The sequence below is a fragment of the Erithacus rubecula genome, assembly GCF_903797595.1.
Source record: "Erithacus rubecula genome assembly, contig: scaffold_168_arrow_ctg1, whole genome shotgun sequence".
Classification (NCBI taxonomy): Eukaryota; Metazoa; Chordata; class Aves; order Passeriformes; family Muscicapidae; genus Erithacus; species Erithacus rubecula.
In genome coordinates this window covers 142,729-161,084 of record NW_027636139.1, presented here as the reverse complement: position 1 = coordinate 161,084, position 18,356 = coordinate 142,729, and the positions used below count along the sequence as shown (strand labels likewise).

At 52.3% G+C, this 18,356-nt stretch overlaps 2 protein-coding genes across 3 annotated transcripts; one reads left to right on the top strand and one right to left on the bottom strand.

Moving 5' to 3' along the window:
- Nucleotides 1-3,029: 3,029 nt before the first annotated feature.
- On the top strand, nt 3,030-4,014 carry LOC306815602 (olfactory receptor 14J1-like; the record flags this gene model as incomplete). Its single annotated transcript, XM_079332175.1, has 1 exon — nt 3,030-4,014. The coding sequence occupies one exon, from the start codon at nt 3,030-3,032 to the stop codon at nt 3,960-3,962; it is 933 nt and encodes a 310-aa protein (XP_079188301.1). The 3' UTR covers nt 3,963-4,014.
- Nucleotides 4,015-13,547: 9,533 nt separating this feature from the next.
- LOC306815601 (olfactory receptor 14I1-like) lies at nt 13,548-14,480 on the bottom strand (the record flags this gene model as incomplete). 2 transcript variants are annotated; one of them, XM_079332174.1, is made up of 2 exons in its annotated part: nt 13,548-13,826; nt 14,187-14,480. In XM_079332174.1, 2 exons carry the CDS (start codon nt 14,478-14,480, stop codon nt 13,548-13,550), a joined length of 573 nt encoding a protein of 190 aa, XP_079188300.1. The 2 variants fall into 2 exon arrangements, with proteins under 2 accessions (XP_079188300.1, XP_079188299.1); XM_079332173.1 differs by having other exon boundaries at nt 13,548-14,480.
- Nucleotides 14,481-18,356: the final 3,876 nt, after the last annotated feature.

Here is an 18,356-nt window from a genome sequence, read left to right as displayed (position 1 = left end):
TCATGTGTCCCTGAAACAGTGGGGCTCTGGGCTTCCCTTTAAATGCAAAAGAACTATTCTTCTCCTCAAGGTGCCCATGTCCAAAATGGGACTGCTTTAAAAATTCCTAATATTCACAGATTACTACTAAACAAAGATTGCCATTACAAACAAGTTTGGCTGCCCTTGGCTTCCTGACAGTCAGCTCCCACCTGCAGACACTGGGGCCATGAGCTGTCCTTGCTATGGAAAAGAACTGTCCTTCCTGCCCAGGCATCCATGCAAAAACTGTTACTTCTCCTCCAAAATTCCCTATACGCAAGGGTTTCTCCCAGATGGAAAAAACTGCCAGGACAGAAAGTTCTGTCTGGCCTTGCCTCTGGTAGTCGCCTCTAATTCACCCTGAAATACTGGGGGTCTGTGCATTCTTTCCTATGGGAAAAAAACAGCCTTCTCATCCAAGCACTCATGGCTGAAATTGGGATTCTGCCTCAAAAAACCCGTATATTCAATGGTTTCTCCCAGATGAAAGCTGCCAGGACAGATGGGTCTGGTTCAGCTTGGCTTCCAGGGGCTACTGCTCAACTGCCCCTGATATACTAGGGCTCTATGCTTGCCTTCCTATGGAAAAACCATCCCTCTTTCCTGCTGCCCAAGGCTGAAATTGGTAATCCCCATAAAATATTCCCTACATGCAAGGGTCCTCCCAGTAAAAATCTTCCAGAACAGACAGCTCTGTCTAGCCTTGGCTTCCAGTAGGCAGTATCTCATTTACCACCAAACACTGGGGCTCTGTGCTTTCATTCCAGTGGAAAAGAACTGCATATCTCACATGGGCATGAATGGCCAAAACTGGGATTCTACCTCCAAAATTCCACCTATCCAAGAATTTCATCAAGACAAAAGTAGCAATGACACATAGGTCTGGCTGCCTTGTCCTCTAGTGATTTTCTAAGATTGTGAGAAGAATGTTTTAAGTTGCCAACACCTTGGAGAAGGCCCAAATCTCCGAAGGTAGGGTTTGGATGCTTCAAAAACATGACCATTGTACAGGGACAAAGGACCTCTGTGCTCAGTGGATTGGAGACTGATGACAGCAGAGGAGAACCCAGACTGCACACAAGGAGAAAGGACTTTTTTCTCCCAGCACAGGGCTGTGGTGCAACATGTCCCCCAGAAGGAGCCTGAAACAGTACAAAGCTTTGTGTGGCCAAGCAGAGGAAGGAAGGAGGCAGAGCTGCCAGCAAAGGAAGGAGCAGCGAGGTGGGGCAGCCGGGGGATGACGACAGCCTGCAGGGACAGAGGCGCGGGGCATGGACACCATAGCACAACCTGGGCTGCAGAGGGCACAGGGATGGGCAGCAGCTGAAAGGTCCTGCCAGAGCCAACTGCTGCAGCACTTGGGCCATGGCTGCTGGCCCTGGGCCTGAGGCCAGCAGGGGACAAGTGAGCCTTACTGTGCTGGGGCCTCATTGCCTCCTTGTCTCTGCTCAGCAGCCTGGCAGGGGCTGCCCCATGACCCTGCCCTTGGCATTGCACATCCCCAGAGCCCAGTGGCCTGGGAAGAGCCCTGAGCAATGAGGGAGGGACAGGATCTGCCTTGCCAGGGGCTGGGGTTCAGCCCTTGGCCCTTTGTAGTCCTGAATCGCATCCAGGTTTGCCTAGCATTAGAGACACTTTTCCCTCGTTTGTCTCCACTTGTCATCAGTGCCACCAGTGTTCTGCTCAAATTGGAACTTGGGGACACTTTGTCAGTCGGGTCCCTCAGTGGGACCCATTAAAACTTCAAGAAACTTTGGAGTTTCAATCTTGCTTTGAGTTCTTGAGAAGTTTTTTGAACATTCTCTAAGGGACTGAGTCTAATGACCCTCTCAGGGTTTGATGATGTTTACATCAAAGTCCTCGTGCTGTGTCTGTGTTGCTGAACTTGGCTGGGCTCCTGACAGAGATGATGATCCTGGCAATCAAGAAGAGCTTCAAAAAGACATTTCTTCTGTGGAGCAGTTCCTCTTCCAGCCCAGCAGGGCTGAGAGCACTGCCTGCAGCCACCCTGGGCAAAGGTGAGAGGAATAGAGAGCTCCAATCAACAAGGGCTGGGAATGTGCTCAAAAGTGACTGGGACGGAATCACTCCCAGCCCTTGACACAGAAAGCCTCTGGCTGCATTGTCATGCAGCTGCAACTCCTGCAGAGATCTCCTAAAGCTGGAACATCACAATGCCTACAGACTCTGTGAGTACATTCTCTGATTCTCTCTTGTGTGGAGCAGCAAGGGGTGCCCAGGGCTTTGCTGCAGAGCAGGGTCCTGCATCCCAGGGCATTGTGCTGGGGCAGGGACTCTGCTGCCAGCCAGGGACAGCTCCCAGCCAGTCCTGGGACCTGCCCACATCACTGGGGGACAGGATCGGGTGGAAGAAAGAGCTGGTATGGCTTGGAAGTGTTCTCCTTGCATGGTGAGGATGCTGCATTGTACAGGACTGCTACTCCCAGCATGACATTTACCTTCAGAACATTTCCAAGTAGATGATATAGGGAGCACAGTGAGGCAGAGGCTGCATAAAAGGGAAAATCCTGATTTTATAATTTACTTCTCTGTGTTGTTTGGATAGGAAATTGCACACAGATATTCATCTCTCTGTTTAGGTTGAGAAAAATAAAAATTTCACTCAAGTCTGAATAAAGCAGGCAAAGGAAGAAATCAGCACAGGGTCCCTTACAGGCAGCATCAGTGTCTCTTTTCCAGCCTCCTCTGGGTTGATGTGATGTTGCCATCAGAGGCTACAGAGGCAGAGCTGACCCTGGGCAGTGTCCTGTGCTGGGAGGGGTCTGCAGGGCAGAGCTGAGCCCTCAGGGCTGGGCTGGGCTCTGGCAGCTCTGGCAGCCCTGGCACAAGAATGCAGCTGCTGGCAGGGACAGCTCCAGGTAGCAGAACCCTGGGCAGGCAGTGGGGTGAAAGTGCCACAGAGTTGTGCTGGAATATTTAAAGTCCTCTCCAAACTGAACTATTCCATGATTACATTTTTTACAGGTCCCCATGCCAAGACACAGCAAATGTCCAACAGCAGCTCCATCAGCCACTTCCTCCTGCTGGCACTGGCAGACACGAGGCAGCTGCAGCTCCTGCACTTCTGCCTCTTCCTGGGCATCTCCCTGGCTGCCCTCTTGGCCAACGGCCTCATCATCAGCGCCGTAGCCTGCGGCCACCACCTGCACACTCCCATGTTCTTCTTCCTGCTCAACCTGGCCCTCACTGACTTGGGCTGCATCTGCACCACTGTCCCCAAAGCCATGCACAATTCCCTCTGGGACACCAGAAACATCTCCTACTCAGGATGTGCTGCTCAGGTTTTTTTCTTAGTGTTCTTCCTTGGAACACAGTATTCCCTCCTGACCATCATGTGCTATGACCGCTATGTGTCCATCTGCAAACCCCTGCACTACGGGACCCTCCTGGGCAGCAGAGCTTGTTCCCACATGGCAGCAGGTGCCTGGGCCAGTGCCTTTCTCAATGCTCTCATGCACACAGCCAATACATTTTCCCTACCCCTCTGCCATGGCAATGCCCTGGAACAGTTCTTCTGTGAAATCCCACAGATCCTGAAGCTCTCCTGTTCACACTCCTACCTCAGGAAATTTGTGGCTTCTGCTTTTACTATTTCCTTAGCACTTGGCTGTTATGTATTCATTGTTTTCTCCTATGTGCAGATCTTCAGGGCTGTGCTAAGGATCTCCTCTGAGCAGGGACGGCACAAAGCCCTTTCCACCTGCCTCCCTCACCTGGCCGTCGTCTCCCTGTTTGTCAGCACTGCAGCGTTTTCTTACCTTAAGTCCCGCTCTATCTCCTCCCCAACTCTCGATCTAGCACTGTCATTTCTGTACTCAGTGGTGCCTCCAGCCCTGAACCCCCTCATCTACAGCCTGAGGAACCAGGAGCTCAAGGCTGCAGTGTGGACACTGATGACTGGCTGCTTTCAGAAGCATTAAACTTCTTGCCCATTTCTGCATATCACTTGTAATAAAAGTCATCATTGATTGTTCTTGTTGGTTTGGTTGTTGTTTTTTTCTTTCCATTCCTGTATTTAGTTTTTTTTAATATTTTGCACAAGGAAATATCATTGCCTTTGCCATATTTCGTTTTGATTTTTTTCACCTTCACTGTGATCCACAGACTGTGTCAATGATGAGCTGTGCTCTCAATCACTTTAAACAGAATAAACCATCTCCCAGCAAAATCTTTTTACCAGAGATGGCCCTTTTGTTTAATTCTCTGGAACTGCAGCAGCAATGTCAGTATGCAGAGCTGAGGGCAGATCAGTGCTGGCACAGCAGCTGTGCCCAGCAGCAGCAGCACTTGGTGTTGCCAGTGCTGCTCCTGTGCCACTGCCCCACTGCCCTCCTGCCCCTCGTGTTGCTGCAGGGCCTGAGTGCTCTCGGGGCCGGGCACAGCCCTGGGGGTGGCAGTGCCGGGGCTGCAGCAGGGACAAGCCATGGGCACTGCTGGGGCAGTGCTGATGCTTCAGGGCAGGGCCTGGGGGCTCCAGGCTCCTTGGCCAGGCTCTCTCCACAACACTTGGCCAGGCCAATGCTGAGCAGAGAAAACCCCCGTGAGCAGCCCCAGGCTGGCAATGGGCAGGCTGGGGGACAAACAGATTGGCTGGTGCTCTGCAAGGTCCCTGCAAGGGGGAGACCCTGGCAAGGAGCAGCAGAGCAGGGGCTGATCCATCCCCACTGTGCTGGACAACCCAGGGCAGAGTCCCAGACTGTCCTCATGCATCTACCAACAACATCCCCCCTCTGCAGCCCTGGCCTCTTCCCCAGCTCACACAGGTGCCACATCCTTGCAGGCACAGACACGGCAGCACTGGCTCAGGAGCCCCTGTTTGCACTGCACAGAGCAGGCGTCAGCACCCCCATGGTGCTGCTGTGGGGAGATGGAGCTGAGTGAGCACAAATGCCATCAGCTCCTGGGGCCCAGCAAGGGCTGGGGGGACACAAGGGAAACCACTCAGGTTTGTCATGGTCTCTGCAGTCAGCCAGAAAATTTGTTCCCATGAGCTGTGAGTTTCCTATCCCAAGCAGACTCTGTAGCTCAGAGCCAGCGATGCCTGGAAGTCACCCCCAAATTGCCCTGAGCATTTCCTTTGCTTCACCTTTGCTTTCTATCCTCTTCTCTGCTCCAGATTTTTTCCTACTGCCAATCCCTGCACCTTTCCTTACAAACAGCTCATCCCTGTTTTACCTTTTCCTCTCTGACCCCACTCTCCATTTCAGTTCCTGAGTTAGCACCATGAGAATATCCCCTGGGGAGCAGGATCATCCTACAAGTGCTTCAGGAATTGTCTGCAGGGTCCTGCAGTGCCTCCTGCTGCTCCCTTGCCAGAGGCACCACAGGCCAGGGGGGCATGTGTGTTCTGCTGTGTCTGGGTGTGGGGCATTCTGTTCTGGGCAATGAGGAGGGGCTGGAGAGGCTCTGCAGGACTGACAGGATGGGCTTTGAGGACTGAGGAGGAGCTGAGGGACCTGGGCTGCTGGACCTTGAGAAGAGGAGGCTAAGGGCTCATCCTGCAACTGCTCCAGGGGTGGTTTCAGAGAATCACAGAATGAGCCAGGCTGGAAAAGATCTTGGAAATCATCAAGTCCAACCTGTGCCCTGACACCACCTTGTCTCCTCTGAGCCTCCTCTTATCCAGGTGAACATCCCCAGCTCCCTCAGCCACACCTCACAGGACTTGTGTTCCAGATCCCTCACCAGTCTTGTTGCCCTTCTCTGGACATGCTCCAGCCCCTCCATGTCCTTCCTAGACTGGGGCGCTCAGAACTGGAGACAGCACTCAAGATGCTGCCCAAGCAGCGCCGAGTACAGGGGAAGAATTACGGCCCTGACCCTGCTGGCCACACAATTTCTAATCCAGGCAAGGTGCCATTGGCCTTCTTGGCCACCTGATCACACTGCTGGCTCATGTCCAGCCTGCTGTCCATCAGTACCCTGAGGCCTGTTTCTGCTTGACTGCTGTCCAGCCACTCTGTCCCCAGCCTGTAGCACTACATGGGTTGTAGAGGCTGAAGTGCAGGACCCCGCACTTAGACTTGTTAAACCTCACCTTATTGGACTATGGCCCTGGATCCAGCCTGTCCAGGTTCCTCTGCAGAGCCCTCCTACTCCCCAGTAGATCCACACTCCCAGCGAACATGGTGTTACCACAGTTCCATGAGTATTTCACAATGGTCTCCATGAATCCATGAGGCCTCCTATTGTGACAATGTTCCTTTGGTTCCTCCCTTGGTGACACAAAGACCTTTGGTTCCACCAGGCCTTGCAGTGTCACAGTGGCCTCTGTGGTTCCACAAGGACCCAGAGTGCCACAATGGTCTCCTTGCTTCCATGTAGCCTCACAGTGTCACAGTGGCCCCTTGGCTCTGTGGTGCCATGTTGTACACAGTGTCACTCTGGTCCTCTCAGTTCCATGAGGCTCTGCAGTGTCACAATGGTCCCTTGCTTCCCCAGGGCCCTGCAGTGTCACAATCATCACAGAATCACCCAGGCTGAAAAAGACTTGGAGAGCATCAAGTCCAACCTGTGAGCCAGCACCAACTTGTCACCCAGACCATGACACTCAGTGCCACATCCAGAATTTTCCTGAAACACTTCCACACACAGTGACTCACCCATCTCCCTGGGCAGCCCATTCCAATGCCCAATCACCATTTTTGTGAAGAGTATTTCCTAATGTCCAGCCTAAACACCCCATGGGGCATCTTAAGGGTATGTCTTCTTCTGTCACTGTTCCTGGGAAAAGAGTCTGACCCTTCCCTGGCTGCACCCTCCTGTCAGGTAGTTGTAGAGAGGGATGAGGTCTCCCCTGAGCCTCGTCTTCCCCAGGATAAACATCCCCTGCTCCCTCACCTGTTCCTCGCAGGACTTGTGTTCCAGACCCCTCACCAGCCTTCTTGCCCTTTTCTGGACATGCTCCAGCCCCTCCATGCCCCTCCTAAACTGGGTGGCCCAGAACTGCACTCAAGGTGCTCCCCAGCCTATGCCTAGCAAAGGGGAAGAATCATGGCCCTGGTCCTGCTGGCCACACCATTCCTGATCCATAGGAGCCCCGGAGGTTGGGTGAGGTTAAAGTTGGGGAAGAGGTAGGAAAAAATTCTGATTGTAAGCCATGAAGGGTCTTGATTTTCAAATCTATTCAGACTACAATAAAATTTCTTGAGGGTCATTATCAATTGGACATTGCTGATACCAATATAGAAATAGGAAAAAAAAAACTGGACAAAACTGTTCTCTCTGCATTTTTTCCAATGAAGTATATTCTCTTTAAATAGACTTCTGAAAGTTGTACAATTAACCACAGAAGAATTTGGAACTTAAATTATTCCCATGGGGTTTTCTTGTTTTGGTGTTTTGAACAAACGTTTATGAGTCTTTTTCACTGCATTCCTGAACTGAAGAACTCAAGAAAGAAGAGGCCTCTGGAGTTGAAAAATTCACCAGCAACCTCCAAGTGGTTGAGGATCCATCCTCATCAGAGCAGGAATGATCAGAAATGAGCACAGCTTTGTGGCTGCCCCAGCTCTGGGATGGGCCCTGGGCCTGGAGCAGGAGCAGCTCTGGAGGGCCCCAAGGCCAGGGCTGTTGTGCTGGCCTGGGCAGATGGGATGGCAGCAGGGGCTGCAGAGCTCTCAGGAGCTCAGGGAGAGGGGAGCAGGGCACACAGGGAGCCTCCTTTTGCCTTGGCCAAGCACCTTGCCCATGGCTGGGGCTGAGTCCCGTCTGAGCTGCAGCTGCTGCTGTCCCCTTGCCAGGGGCTGAGGCCGTGGGGCCACTGCCCAGAGCCCCCTGCCCTGAGCAGAGCTGTGGGGCCAGAGCCGGCTGGGCTGTGCTGGGGAGAGGCCCTTGGTGCTGCACAGAGCTCAGGGCAGCTGGCACAGCTTGCAGGGAGCTGGGCTGGCCTGAGAGATCCTGCCAGAGACACCAGCAGTGTCCATCTCAGCCTGGCTGAGCGTGCAGGGGCAGGACTCAGCCCAGCCCTTGTGGGGCAGGGCCAGCGCCTGGGGAAGGCATTGGAAACAGGCAAGTGGCCATGAGAGGAGGCTGCTCTGTGCCCTTAGTGGCATGCACAGAGCAGGGAGGAGGGCCAGGATATTTGTCAGCGCCAGCCTCTGTCCCCAGCCCTTGCCAGGCCTGGCTGCTGAGCCCAGGTTTGCCCTAGGCTGAGTTTGGCTGTGGCCCAGCTCCATCCTCCTGTGGGGCTCAGGGCTTATTCCTAGCCATGGCCAGCCCTGCCCGGCCTCTCTGCTGGCCCAGAGCCCGACAGAGCCCGGGGCAGTGCTGTCAGTGCAGCCCACAGGTGCCACGGGCTGTGCAGGAGCTGGCAGAGGCTGCCCAGCAGGGAGGCCATGGGGCACAGAGCCCCAGGGCTGCTGTAGCCCCACGGCACAGGGGCCGTTCCCACCCGCAATGCTCCTGTCCTGGGCTGGGCTGCACAGGGGCTGAGCCACCATGGCTGGGCCAGCAAGCTGTCAATGGAGGTCAAGTTGGCCATTTCTACAGTAGAACCTTGTGGAGGAGGGCGTTTTGAGTGGCTCCACAGCTCAGGAATCCAACAGGGAGGAGAAGCCACAGAGATCCTGCGCAATGAGTGGGATCATTTAAACCTCATTGCCTTGGGCTGCTCCAGACTCCTTCTGTGTGATGTGTTGTACCACAGCCCTGCCCTGGGAAGGAAATTCCTTTGTCTTGCTACCAAGCTTGGGTCTCCTGCTATGCTGACAATTGATCCTTCGTTCTTAGTGATTCCATTGCATCACAGTGGTCCTCTTGGTTACGTCAGACCCAGCTTTGTCATACTTGAACCTTGGTTCCATGAGATTCCATTGTATCACAATCCTCTCTTGGATTCCATGAGGCCCTGCAGTGTCATAGTGCAGCCGTTGTTCCATGTGTTCCCAGTGCGACACAATGATCTCCAGCGCTCTGTGAGGCTTTTCTGTGAAACTGTGGACATTTGGTCCCATGAGATTCATGTTGTCACTGTCAGGAAAATCCACAAACCCAAGGTTTATGTCCAAAAAGGAGACAGAGGAGTTCTTCAAGCTTATTTGAATAAATCAAGAGATTTCACCAGATCACATGCCCGCAGGGTTTTCTCTCTCGAGGTTTCAGAGGGCTCAGCCTCCTTTTACCCTAAAGTCCCAGTTGCATCTTGCCCTCTTCCTTTCCCCACTGTACCTTATGTAAAGGGAAGGTACAGCCTTTCTAACCGGCCTGCCCCATATCTCCCCCTCAAACCTGGCATTTTCCCACAAAGTTCAGAAGTTAAGACTTGTGCAGACCCTTGTCTGTTTCAGGAGCCAAACTGTCTGTCCATAAAAATTCTGCTGCCAAAACTCAGTAGAAAAGTTATGACAAATTTCTAAGACCCTAGCATTCATCCCTTCACCCATCAAATGATTTGTAAAGACATTAGCACACATCTTTCCTCTCAGACTGATGTTTCCTATGCTGGCGACAGTCTTTTAAGCCCAGCCTTTGGCCTGACCTCTCTGCTGTTACGGTTTCATGGGCAGAGGTTGTTGTCTCTTGCCCCTTCCATGGGCAGCCTGGTGTTCAGCCATCTCCAGGAGAGCAGGGCCCCACCCCACATCATTGTGACCTGTCTTTTTTGTCTTTTTGGAAGACAAAAGCCATCACTGGAAATGTGCCCTCCTTCCTCCATCTTCACAGGCATTTGGCCCTGCCAGGACGGTTTGCTGCTGGTTGCCACAGGAAGAAGGAGACCACTGAGATACTGTGGGGCCCCATGGAACCAAGAGTTCATTGTGACACAGCAGAGCCACGTGAAGCCAGGGAACCATTGTGACACTGCGGATGCAAAACACCATTGTGACACTGGACACTGGGAAACTCATGGAACCAAGGGTCCACTGGAACATTGTGGGGCCTCATGAAACCTCTGGGCCATTGTGACACTGCATGGCCTTGTCAGAGCTAAGGAGACCATGGGGAAACTTTGGGGCCACATGGAACGAAGGATTTCATTTTGACACTGAGGAACCTCGTGGAACCAAGGGTCCACAGTGACACTTTAGGACTACAGAGACAATTGTTGAGAGTACAGAGCCTCAAGAAACCCAAAGTCCACTGTGACAAATCAAGGCCTCATGGAACTGAAACACTAATCTTAGAAAATTAGGATTTTAGTTACCTTGCTGTAAACAATTAAAAGTTAGAAGGGAGTAGTTGTCTGAAGCTTAAATAATTGATTGTCTGCCATTTCATGTTTGCTCAGCTGTGCTTACAGTGGGAAAAGGCAAAACTAGTGAGCAGATCCAAAGAAACATAGACAATGCAACCAGAAACCCATTCTTTGGAAAACTGGGCTATCCCCAGAAATCATTTGTATTGTCAGTGATAGAAAAGGTCAAGAGTTTACGGTGAGGAAGACTCGCCTTACTTCCTTCTTTTAAGACCCTTCCCCACGGAAACGACCCCAGACTTACTTTAAGAAGTCAATCAATCATGCTTAATTGCTATTCAAGCTAATTATCATAGGAAGTTGGGAATGGGAGGGGCTGTTATTATAAATATGCATTTGTTTGAATCTTTTGGTAATAAATAGATTTTGTGATCACCTGTGATTTTGCAGTGTGTTTTAGAGGATTGCCTCATGCTGCTGCCCAGCACTGAATAAACACACACTTTCTAACTTTAAATTGTTAGAGAGTCTTTTGTCCATCACAGTTGAGTATCGGTATTAGACCAATAATCATATTTTGGTAATTCAGAACCAAAAAGGGCATTGTGACTCCATGGAGGCCCATGGACCCAAATATCCACTGTGACAGTCTGGAACCTCATGGAACCAAGGGGTCTTCGTGACACTTCAAGGTCTCAGGGAACGAAGAAGTGCAAAGATCTCAAACATTCCTTGCAGGATTCTGCCTTGAGGAAAGGGAACCTCCTCAGTGGCACCTTGAGCTGGCACACACCTGGGAAGTGTGTCTGTTTGCAGTGAGGAAAATTAAAATTTTTAAATTGCTCAAAAAATTTAAAAAAGGCAAAAACTCCTCCCCATCATTTATCATCAGTCCTGGCTCACCAGGGAGGTCCCAGATGGCTGGAGGTGCCCATCCCCAAGAAGGGCTGGAAGGAGGATCTGGGGAACTCCAGGCCTGTCACCTTAACCTCGGTGCCCAGCAAGGTGATGGAACAGATCACCTTGAGTGCCATCACAGGGCACCTGCAGAATGGCTGAGGGATCAGAGCCAGCCAGCATGCAATTCAGTATTTGCATTGATGATCTTCATGAGGGCATTGATTGCAACATCAGGAAATGTGCAGATGACACCAAGCTGGGTGTGAGTGTTGATCTGCTGGAGGGTAGGGGGGCTCTGCAGAGGGACCTGGACAGGCTGTATCCAGGGCCCAAACCCAACCACGTGAGGTTTAACAAGACCAAATGCCAGGTCCTGCACTTTGGCCACAACAACCCCTGCAGTGCTCCAGGCTGGGGAGAGAGTGGCTGAAGAGCGGCCAAGCAGAAAGGGAGCTGGGGGCATTGATGGACAGCAGGCTGGACATGAGCCAGCAGAGTGCCCAGGTGGCCAAGAAGGCCAATGGCACCTGGCCTGGATCAGGAATTGTGTGGCCAGCAGGACAAAGGCAGTGGTTCTTCCCCTGTGCTCATAATTGGTAAGGCCACACTTCGAGTGCTGTGTCCAGGTCTTGGCCCCCAATTTAGGAAGGACATGGAGGGGCTGGAGAGTGCACAGACAAGGGCAACAAGGCTGGTGAGGGGTCTGGAATGCAATTCTTGAGAGGAATCGCTGAGGGAGCTCAGCTTGTTTATCCTGAAGAAGAAGAGGCTCAGGGGTGACAAGGTGCTGTCAGGGCACAGGTAGGACTTGATGATCACCAAAGACTTTTCCAGCCTGGCTGATTCTGTGATTCTCTGAAACCATCCCTGCAGCAGTTGCAGGTTGAGCCCTGGGCCTTCTCTTCAGAAGGTCCAACAGCCCAGGTCCCTCAGCTTCTCCTCACTACCCCAAAGCCCATCCTGTCAGTCCTGCAGAGCCTCTCCAGCCCCTCCTCACTGCCCAGAACAGGGAGCCCCACACCCAGACACAGCAGCCCAGATGTGTCCCTCTGGCCTGTGGTGCCTCTGACAAGGGAGCAGCAGGAGGCACTGCAGGAGCCTGCAGACATTTCCTGAAGAATTTGTAGGATGATACTGCTCCCCAAGGGATGTTCCCATGGTGCCAACTCAAAAACTGAAATGGGAAGTGCAGCCATAGAGGAATGGGAAAATAGGGATGGACTGTTTGCAGGGGACCGGACACGGATGGGCAAGAGGTGTAAATGTGAATCAGGAAAGAAGAAAGAAAGGAAAAGTGAAGCAGAGGAAATGCTCAGGGATGTGTGGGGGTGGTTGCCAGGCAGCTGTGGCTCTGAGCAACAGTGTCTGCAGTGGGACTGGAAACTCACAGCTCATGGGAACAAACTTTCTGGCTGACTTCAGAGACCATGACAAACATGAGTGGTTTCCCTTGTGTTCCCCAGCCCTTGCAGGCTCCAGGGGCTGATAGCATTTGTGCTCACTCAGTTCCATCTCCCCGCAGCAGCACAATGGGGGTGCTGACACCTGCTCTGTGCAGTGCAAACAGGGGCTCCTGAGCCAGTGCTGCCGTGTCTGTGCCTGCAAGGATGCGGCACCTGTGTGAGCTGGGGGAGAGGCCAGGGCTGCAGAGGGGGGATGTTGTTGGCAGGTGCATGAGGACGCTCTGGGACACTGCCCTGGGCTGTCCAGTGCAGTGGGGATGGATCAGCCCCTGCTCTGCTGCTCCTTGCCAGGGTCTCCCCCTTGCAGGGACCTTGCAGAGCACCAGCCATGCTGTTTGCCCCCAGCCTGCCCATTGCCAGCCTGGGGCTGCTCACGGGGGTTTTCTCTGCTCAGCATTGGCCTGGCCAAGTGTTGTGGAGAGAGCCTGGCCAAGGAGCCTGGAGCCCCCAGGCCTGCCCTGAGGCATCAGTGCTGCCCCAGCAGTGTCCATGGCCTGTCCCTGCTGCAGCCCCGGCACTGCCACCCCCAGGGCTGTGCCCGGCCCCGAGAGCACTCAGGCCCTGCAGCAACACGAGGGGCAGGAGGGCAGTGGGGCAGTGGCACAGGAGCAGCACTGGCAACACCAAGTGCTGCAGCTGCTGGGCACAGCTGCTGTGCCAGCACTGATCTGCCCCAGCTCTGCACACAGATATTGCTGCTGCACCTCCAGAGGAGGGAACAGAAAGGGCATCTCTGGAGGAATCTTTACTAGCACATCTTAATTTCTTCATTGAAAGCTTCTGAGAGCGCAGTTCCTTATTGAAACAGTCTGTAGATTTCAGTTTATTAGAAGTGAAACAGAAAGAGAAATGGCAAAAAAAAAAAAGACTTTTATTTGAGGAAAATATTTAAAAATTTAAAATGACCCAAAAAAAAAAAAAAAGAAAAAAAAAAAGCCTGCAACCAACCATTAAAGTGCTATCAAAATTTACTTTTTTCCAAGTGATTTTCAGAAATTGCCACTAAGTTAATGCTTCTGAAATAATTTAGTCATCAGTTTCCACACTGCAGCCTTGAGCTCCTGGTTCCTCAGGCTGTAGATGAGGGGGTTCAGGGCTGGAGGCACCACCGAGTACAGAACTGATACTGCCATATCCAAAGATGGCGAGGACATGGAGGGGGGCTTCAGGTGAGCAAATGTGGCAGTGCTGAGGAACAGGGAGACCACGGCCAGGTGAGGGAGGCAGGTGGAAAAAGCTTTGTGCCGTCCCTGCTCAGAGGGGATCCTCAGCACAGCCCTGAAGATCTGCACATAGGAGAAAACAATGGACAGGAAAAGCCCAAATACTATACAGGCACTAAGAGCAATGAGCCCAAGTTCTCTGAGGTTTGAGTCTGAGCAGGAGAGCTTGAGGATGTGTGGCAGTTCACAGAAGAACTGGCCCAGGGCATTGCCATGGCACAGGGGCATGGAAAATATATTGGCTGTGTGCAGCAGAGCATGGAGAAAGCCACTGGCCCAGGCAGCTGCTGCCATGTGGGCACAAGCTCTGCTGCCCAGGAGGGTCCCATAGTGCAGGGGTTTGCAGATGGACACATAGCGGTCGTAGCACATGATGGTCAGGAGATAATAATCTGCTGACATGAAGAAAAGAAAGAAGAACACCTGAGCAGCACATCCTGAGTAGGAGATGTTTCTGGTGTCCCAGAGGGAATTGTGCATGGCTTTGGGCACAGTGGTGCAGATGCAGCCCAGGTCAGTGAGGGCCAGGTTGAGCAGGAAGAAGAACATGGGGGTGTGCAGGTGGTGGCCGCAGGCTACGGCGCTGATGATAAGGCCGTTGGCCAGGAGGGCAGCCAGGGAGATGCCCAGGAAGAGGCAGAAGTGCAGGAGCTGCAGCTGCCGCGTGTCTGCCAATGGTAGCAGGAGGAAGTGGCTGATGGAGCTGCTGTTGGACATTTCTGCAATATGGGCATGGTGAACCACTGAGAGAAGACTTCTACAAGCTGGAAAAGATTTTTTTGAGTGAATCCTGTGCAATTATATTGTGAATCCTCTCAAAACTACTTCTCTTCCTGTGGAGGAACTTCAGTAATTTTTTTTTTTTAATACCAATTTTGCACTGCTGAGTTACTGCCTCTTCTTCAGCATTGCTCTCAGCCTGAACTCTGGGGAGTCTAGAGGGAAAACAGGGCTCCTGTGCCCCCATTGCAGTCAGACATGCTGGTCCCACACAGCTGCCCTGTGCTCATTACACCCCCCACTATTTCACGGTGATCAAAATTACAGTGTGCTGGAAAAACAAAGTGGATTCTTTGAAGGCTCCAGTTTCAAAGTCAATTTTCCTAAACCCTTCTCTCTTTCCCTGTGCAGCTGGACTTAGAAAGATATCCAGGGCTGTTCTGGCTCTTTGCTGCCTGGAGTTGTGCCTAGTAGGATCTGTTTCTCTGTTTCCAAGGCCTGATATCCCTGTATCCCTGTACCCCTGCCAGAGCCCAGCCCAGCCCTTGGGGAGCAGTTCTGCCCTGCACACCCCTCCCAGCACAGGGCACTGACCTGGGGCACCTCCCTGCCAGCAGGGCCTTAAGGGCAGATCAGACAAACTGAGATGCTGCAAGCCAAGGTGCTGCTGCTGCTGTCTGTAACCAGAGGAGGGTGAGGAGGCACTTGGTGAGGGAGATGTGAGGCAGATCTGCTGATGCCCAGTGGGACAGTGCAGGAGTCTCAGTGACAAAGACACACCTGACAGCCCCTTTCCCTTCCCTTGAGAGAAAACTGAGAGCATCCCTGGACATGCAGCACCATCTGCACAGCAGGAGGAATCTGCCCTGACCGGGGTTGCTCCTTCCACCTCCAACTTCTCTCCATAATCCATGGGGAGCTTCCAGGCAGGCTGAGAGCTGTCCCTGGCAGGTGGCACATGCCCTAAGCATGCCAAGAGCCCTGAGGGCTGCAGGAGCTGCTCTGCAGGACAGCCCTGGGCAGCCCTGGCTGCAGCCCCAGCTTCATCCTCTGCAGCTGTCCCTGGCAGCAGGACCCATCCTGCCCTGTCCCTCTGACACATCCCCCAGGCTGTGGGCTGTGCTGCAGAGCAGGGCTATCCTGGGCACTGTCAGAGGGACAGGGCCCAGGATAGCCCTGCTCTGCAGCACATCCTCCTCCTCCTGTGACTCAGAGAAACTGGGAGAGTCCTCCTGACACATCCCCCAGGCTGTGGGCTGTGCTGGCTCCAGGAGATCCCTCCAGGAGCACAGGGGACATTGCTCTGCACCCACACACTCAACATGTCCAGGGCTGTGAAGATGTTTCCCCAAGTGAAGTCTCAGCTCAATGTCTTCCCAGTCCGGATTGCCTTCAGCCTGTCTGTTCCTGGCTCCAGTCCCCTCAGTGCCTGCAGGTAGTGCCCTCAGCCCTGCTGGGCTGGGAGAAGAGCTGCTCTTCAGCAGAAATGTCTTTTTGAAGCTTTTCCTGGTTGCCATTATCTCCCTCTGTGCCAGGAGACACAACACAATGACTTTGATGACCCTCTCAGGGGTTTGGTCTTTTTTAAATTAGATTCAGTCCCTGAGAGAATGTTTTTCAAAAATCCTCTCAAGAACTCAAAATTAAATTGAAACTCGAAAGTTTCTTGAACTTTTAATGGGTCTCACTGAGACACAGGACTGAGAAAGTTCCCCAAGGTATAAGTTAGAGCAGAACAATGGAGGCATTGGTGACAGGTAGGAACAAGGAAAGTAAAGGTGGCTCTGACACTGAGCAAACCTGAATGTGTTTCAGAAATGCAAAGGGCCAAGGCCTGAGCTGCAGCCCCTGACAAGGCAGATCCTGTCCCTCCTTCATTGCTTAGGGCTCTTCCCGGGCCACTGGGCTCTGGGGATGTGCAATGCCAAGGGCAGGACCATGGGGCGGCCCCTGCCAGGCTGCTGAGCAGGGACAAGGAGGCAATGAGGCCCCAGCACAGCCAGGCTCACTTGTCCCCTGCTGGCCTCAGACCCAGGGCCAGCAGCCATGGCCCAAGTGCTGCAGCAGTTGGCTCTGGCAGGGCCTTTCAGCTGCTGCCCATCCCTGTGCCCTCTGCAGCCCAGGCTGTCCTACAGTGTCCATGCCCTGCACCTCTGTCCCTGCAGGCTGTCGTCATCTCCCAGCTGCCCCACCTCGCTGCCCCTTCCTTTGCTGACAGCTCTGCATCCTGCCTGCCTCTGCCTGGCCACACAAAGCCTTGGGATTGATACAAAAAGGTTAAATTCCATTTTATACTGTGCCTGTGAACTTTTAGCACAAGATCAAGGCATGCAGGGGCTGTTTTCTCAGCAAGTATGGTTGGAAAACAGTAAGAATACACCTGAATGAAGGGTGTAGTTACAGAGAAATCAAGGACAAATTCTGGGAACTTGGGGTAGATTTAATGGAAATTGGTAAATTGTAATACACATGTAGTGACTGAATATAAACAACTCACTTATAGAATCAATTGTCCACATAATGTTAGTAATTACCCCACATTGGACCTCAGGCATGAATAAATGATATCCTCTTCAACACCAAATTGGAGTTAAGGAGTCTTATTCTGGTATTTCAGGATGTGGCTGCAGTGGCCTCTCAGAATTGAGGATTCAATTGTGACACCTTGGAACCTCATGGAACCAAGAGGCCATTGTGATGCAGGAGACCCTCCTGGAACCAGGGACACCATTGTGACACTGTGGAATCTCATGGAAACAAGGGGCCGTTTTGATATTTCCTTGCCTCATGCAAGCAGGAGCCACTGTGACACCATGGGGCCACATGGAGCCAAGGGGCTATTGTGACACTGGGGATCCAAGAAAATCACTGTGACACTGAGGAACCTCATGGAACAAGGGTCCATTGTTACATTGTAGAGCTCTGTGGAACCAAGGGGATCATACAGAGACTGTGGTGCTCCATGAAACAAAGGGGCCATTCTGATATTGCCGGGCCTCATGGAACCAAGGGGACAATTTTAACACCAGGGGGCCTCCTGGAGCAATGGAGACTATTATGACCTAGAATCACAGGATTAACGAGGTTTGAAAAGACCTTTGAGATGTTTAACTCCATCCTATGACCTAACGTCACCTCATCATCTATACCATGGCACTGAGTGTTTCATCCAGTCTCTTTTTAAATGCTCTCAGGTGTCTTGACTCCACCATCTTCCTGGGCAGAAACTTGCAGTTCCCAATCACTCATTCAGTGAAAACTTTTTCCCTGATGTCAAACCTAAACTTCTGCTGGGGCATCTTAAGACTGTGTCCTCTTGTTCTGTCAGTGATTGCCTCTGAGAAGAGACCAACCCCCACCTGACTACAACCTCTGTTCAGGTAGTTGTAGAGAGTCTCACAAGAGACCATTGTAACCACTGGGACCACTATAGCACAGCAGGGAATCAAAGGGATCACAGTGACAGTCTGGGGCTCCATGGGACAAAGGAGCCATTCTGGCATTGTAGAACCAAGGAGAGCTTTGTTACACTACAGGGCCTCATGGAACCAGGGAGATCGTGATGACACTTCGAGGCCTCGTGGAAGCAAAGGACCATTGTGGCACTGCAGGGCCTTATGGAAGCAAGGGCACAAGAGCGACCCTGTGAGCTCCAAGGGACCAAGGGGCATTCTCACACTGCAAACCAAGAAGACCATTGTGATACTATGGGGCATCATGGAACTGAGGGTCCATTGTGACACAGCATGGCCTCATTAAACAATGGAGGCCATTTTTACAATTTGAAGCTTTGTGAAACAAAAGGGCCATTGTTGCATTTCAGGGCCTTATGAAACCAAGGAATCCATAGTGACACCGTGGGGCTCATTGGAA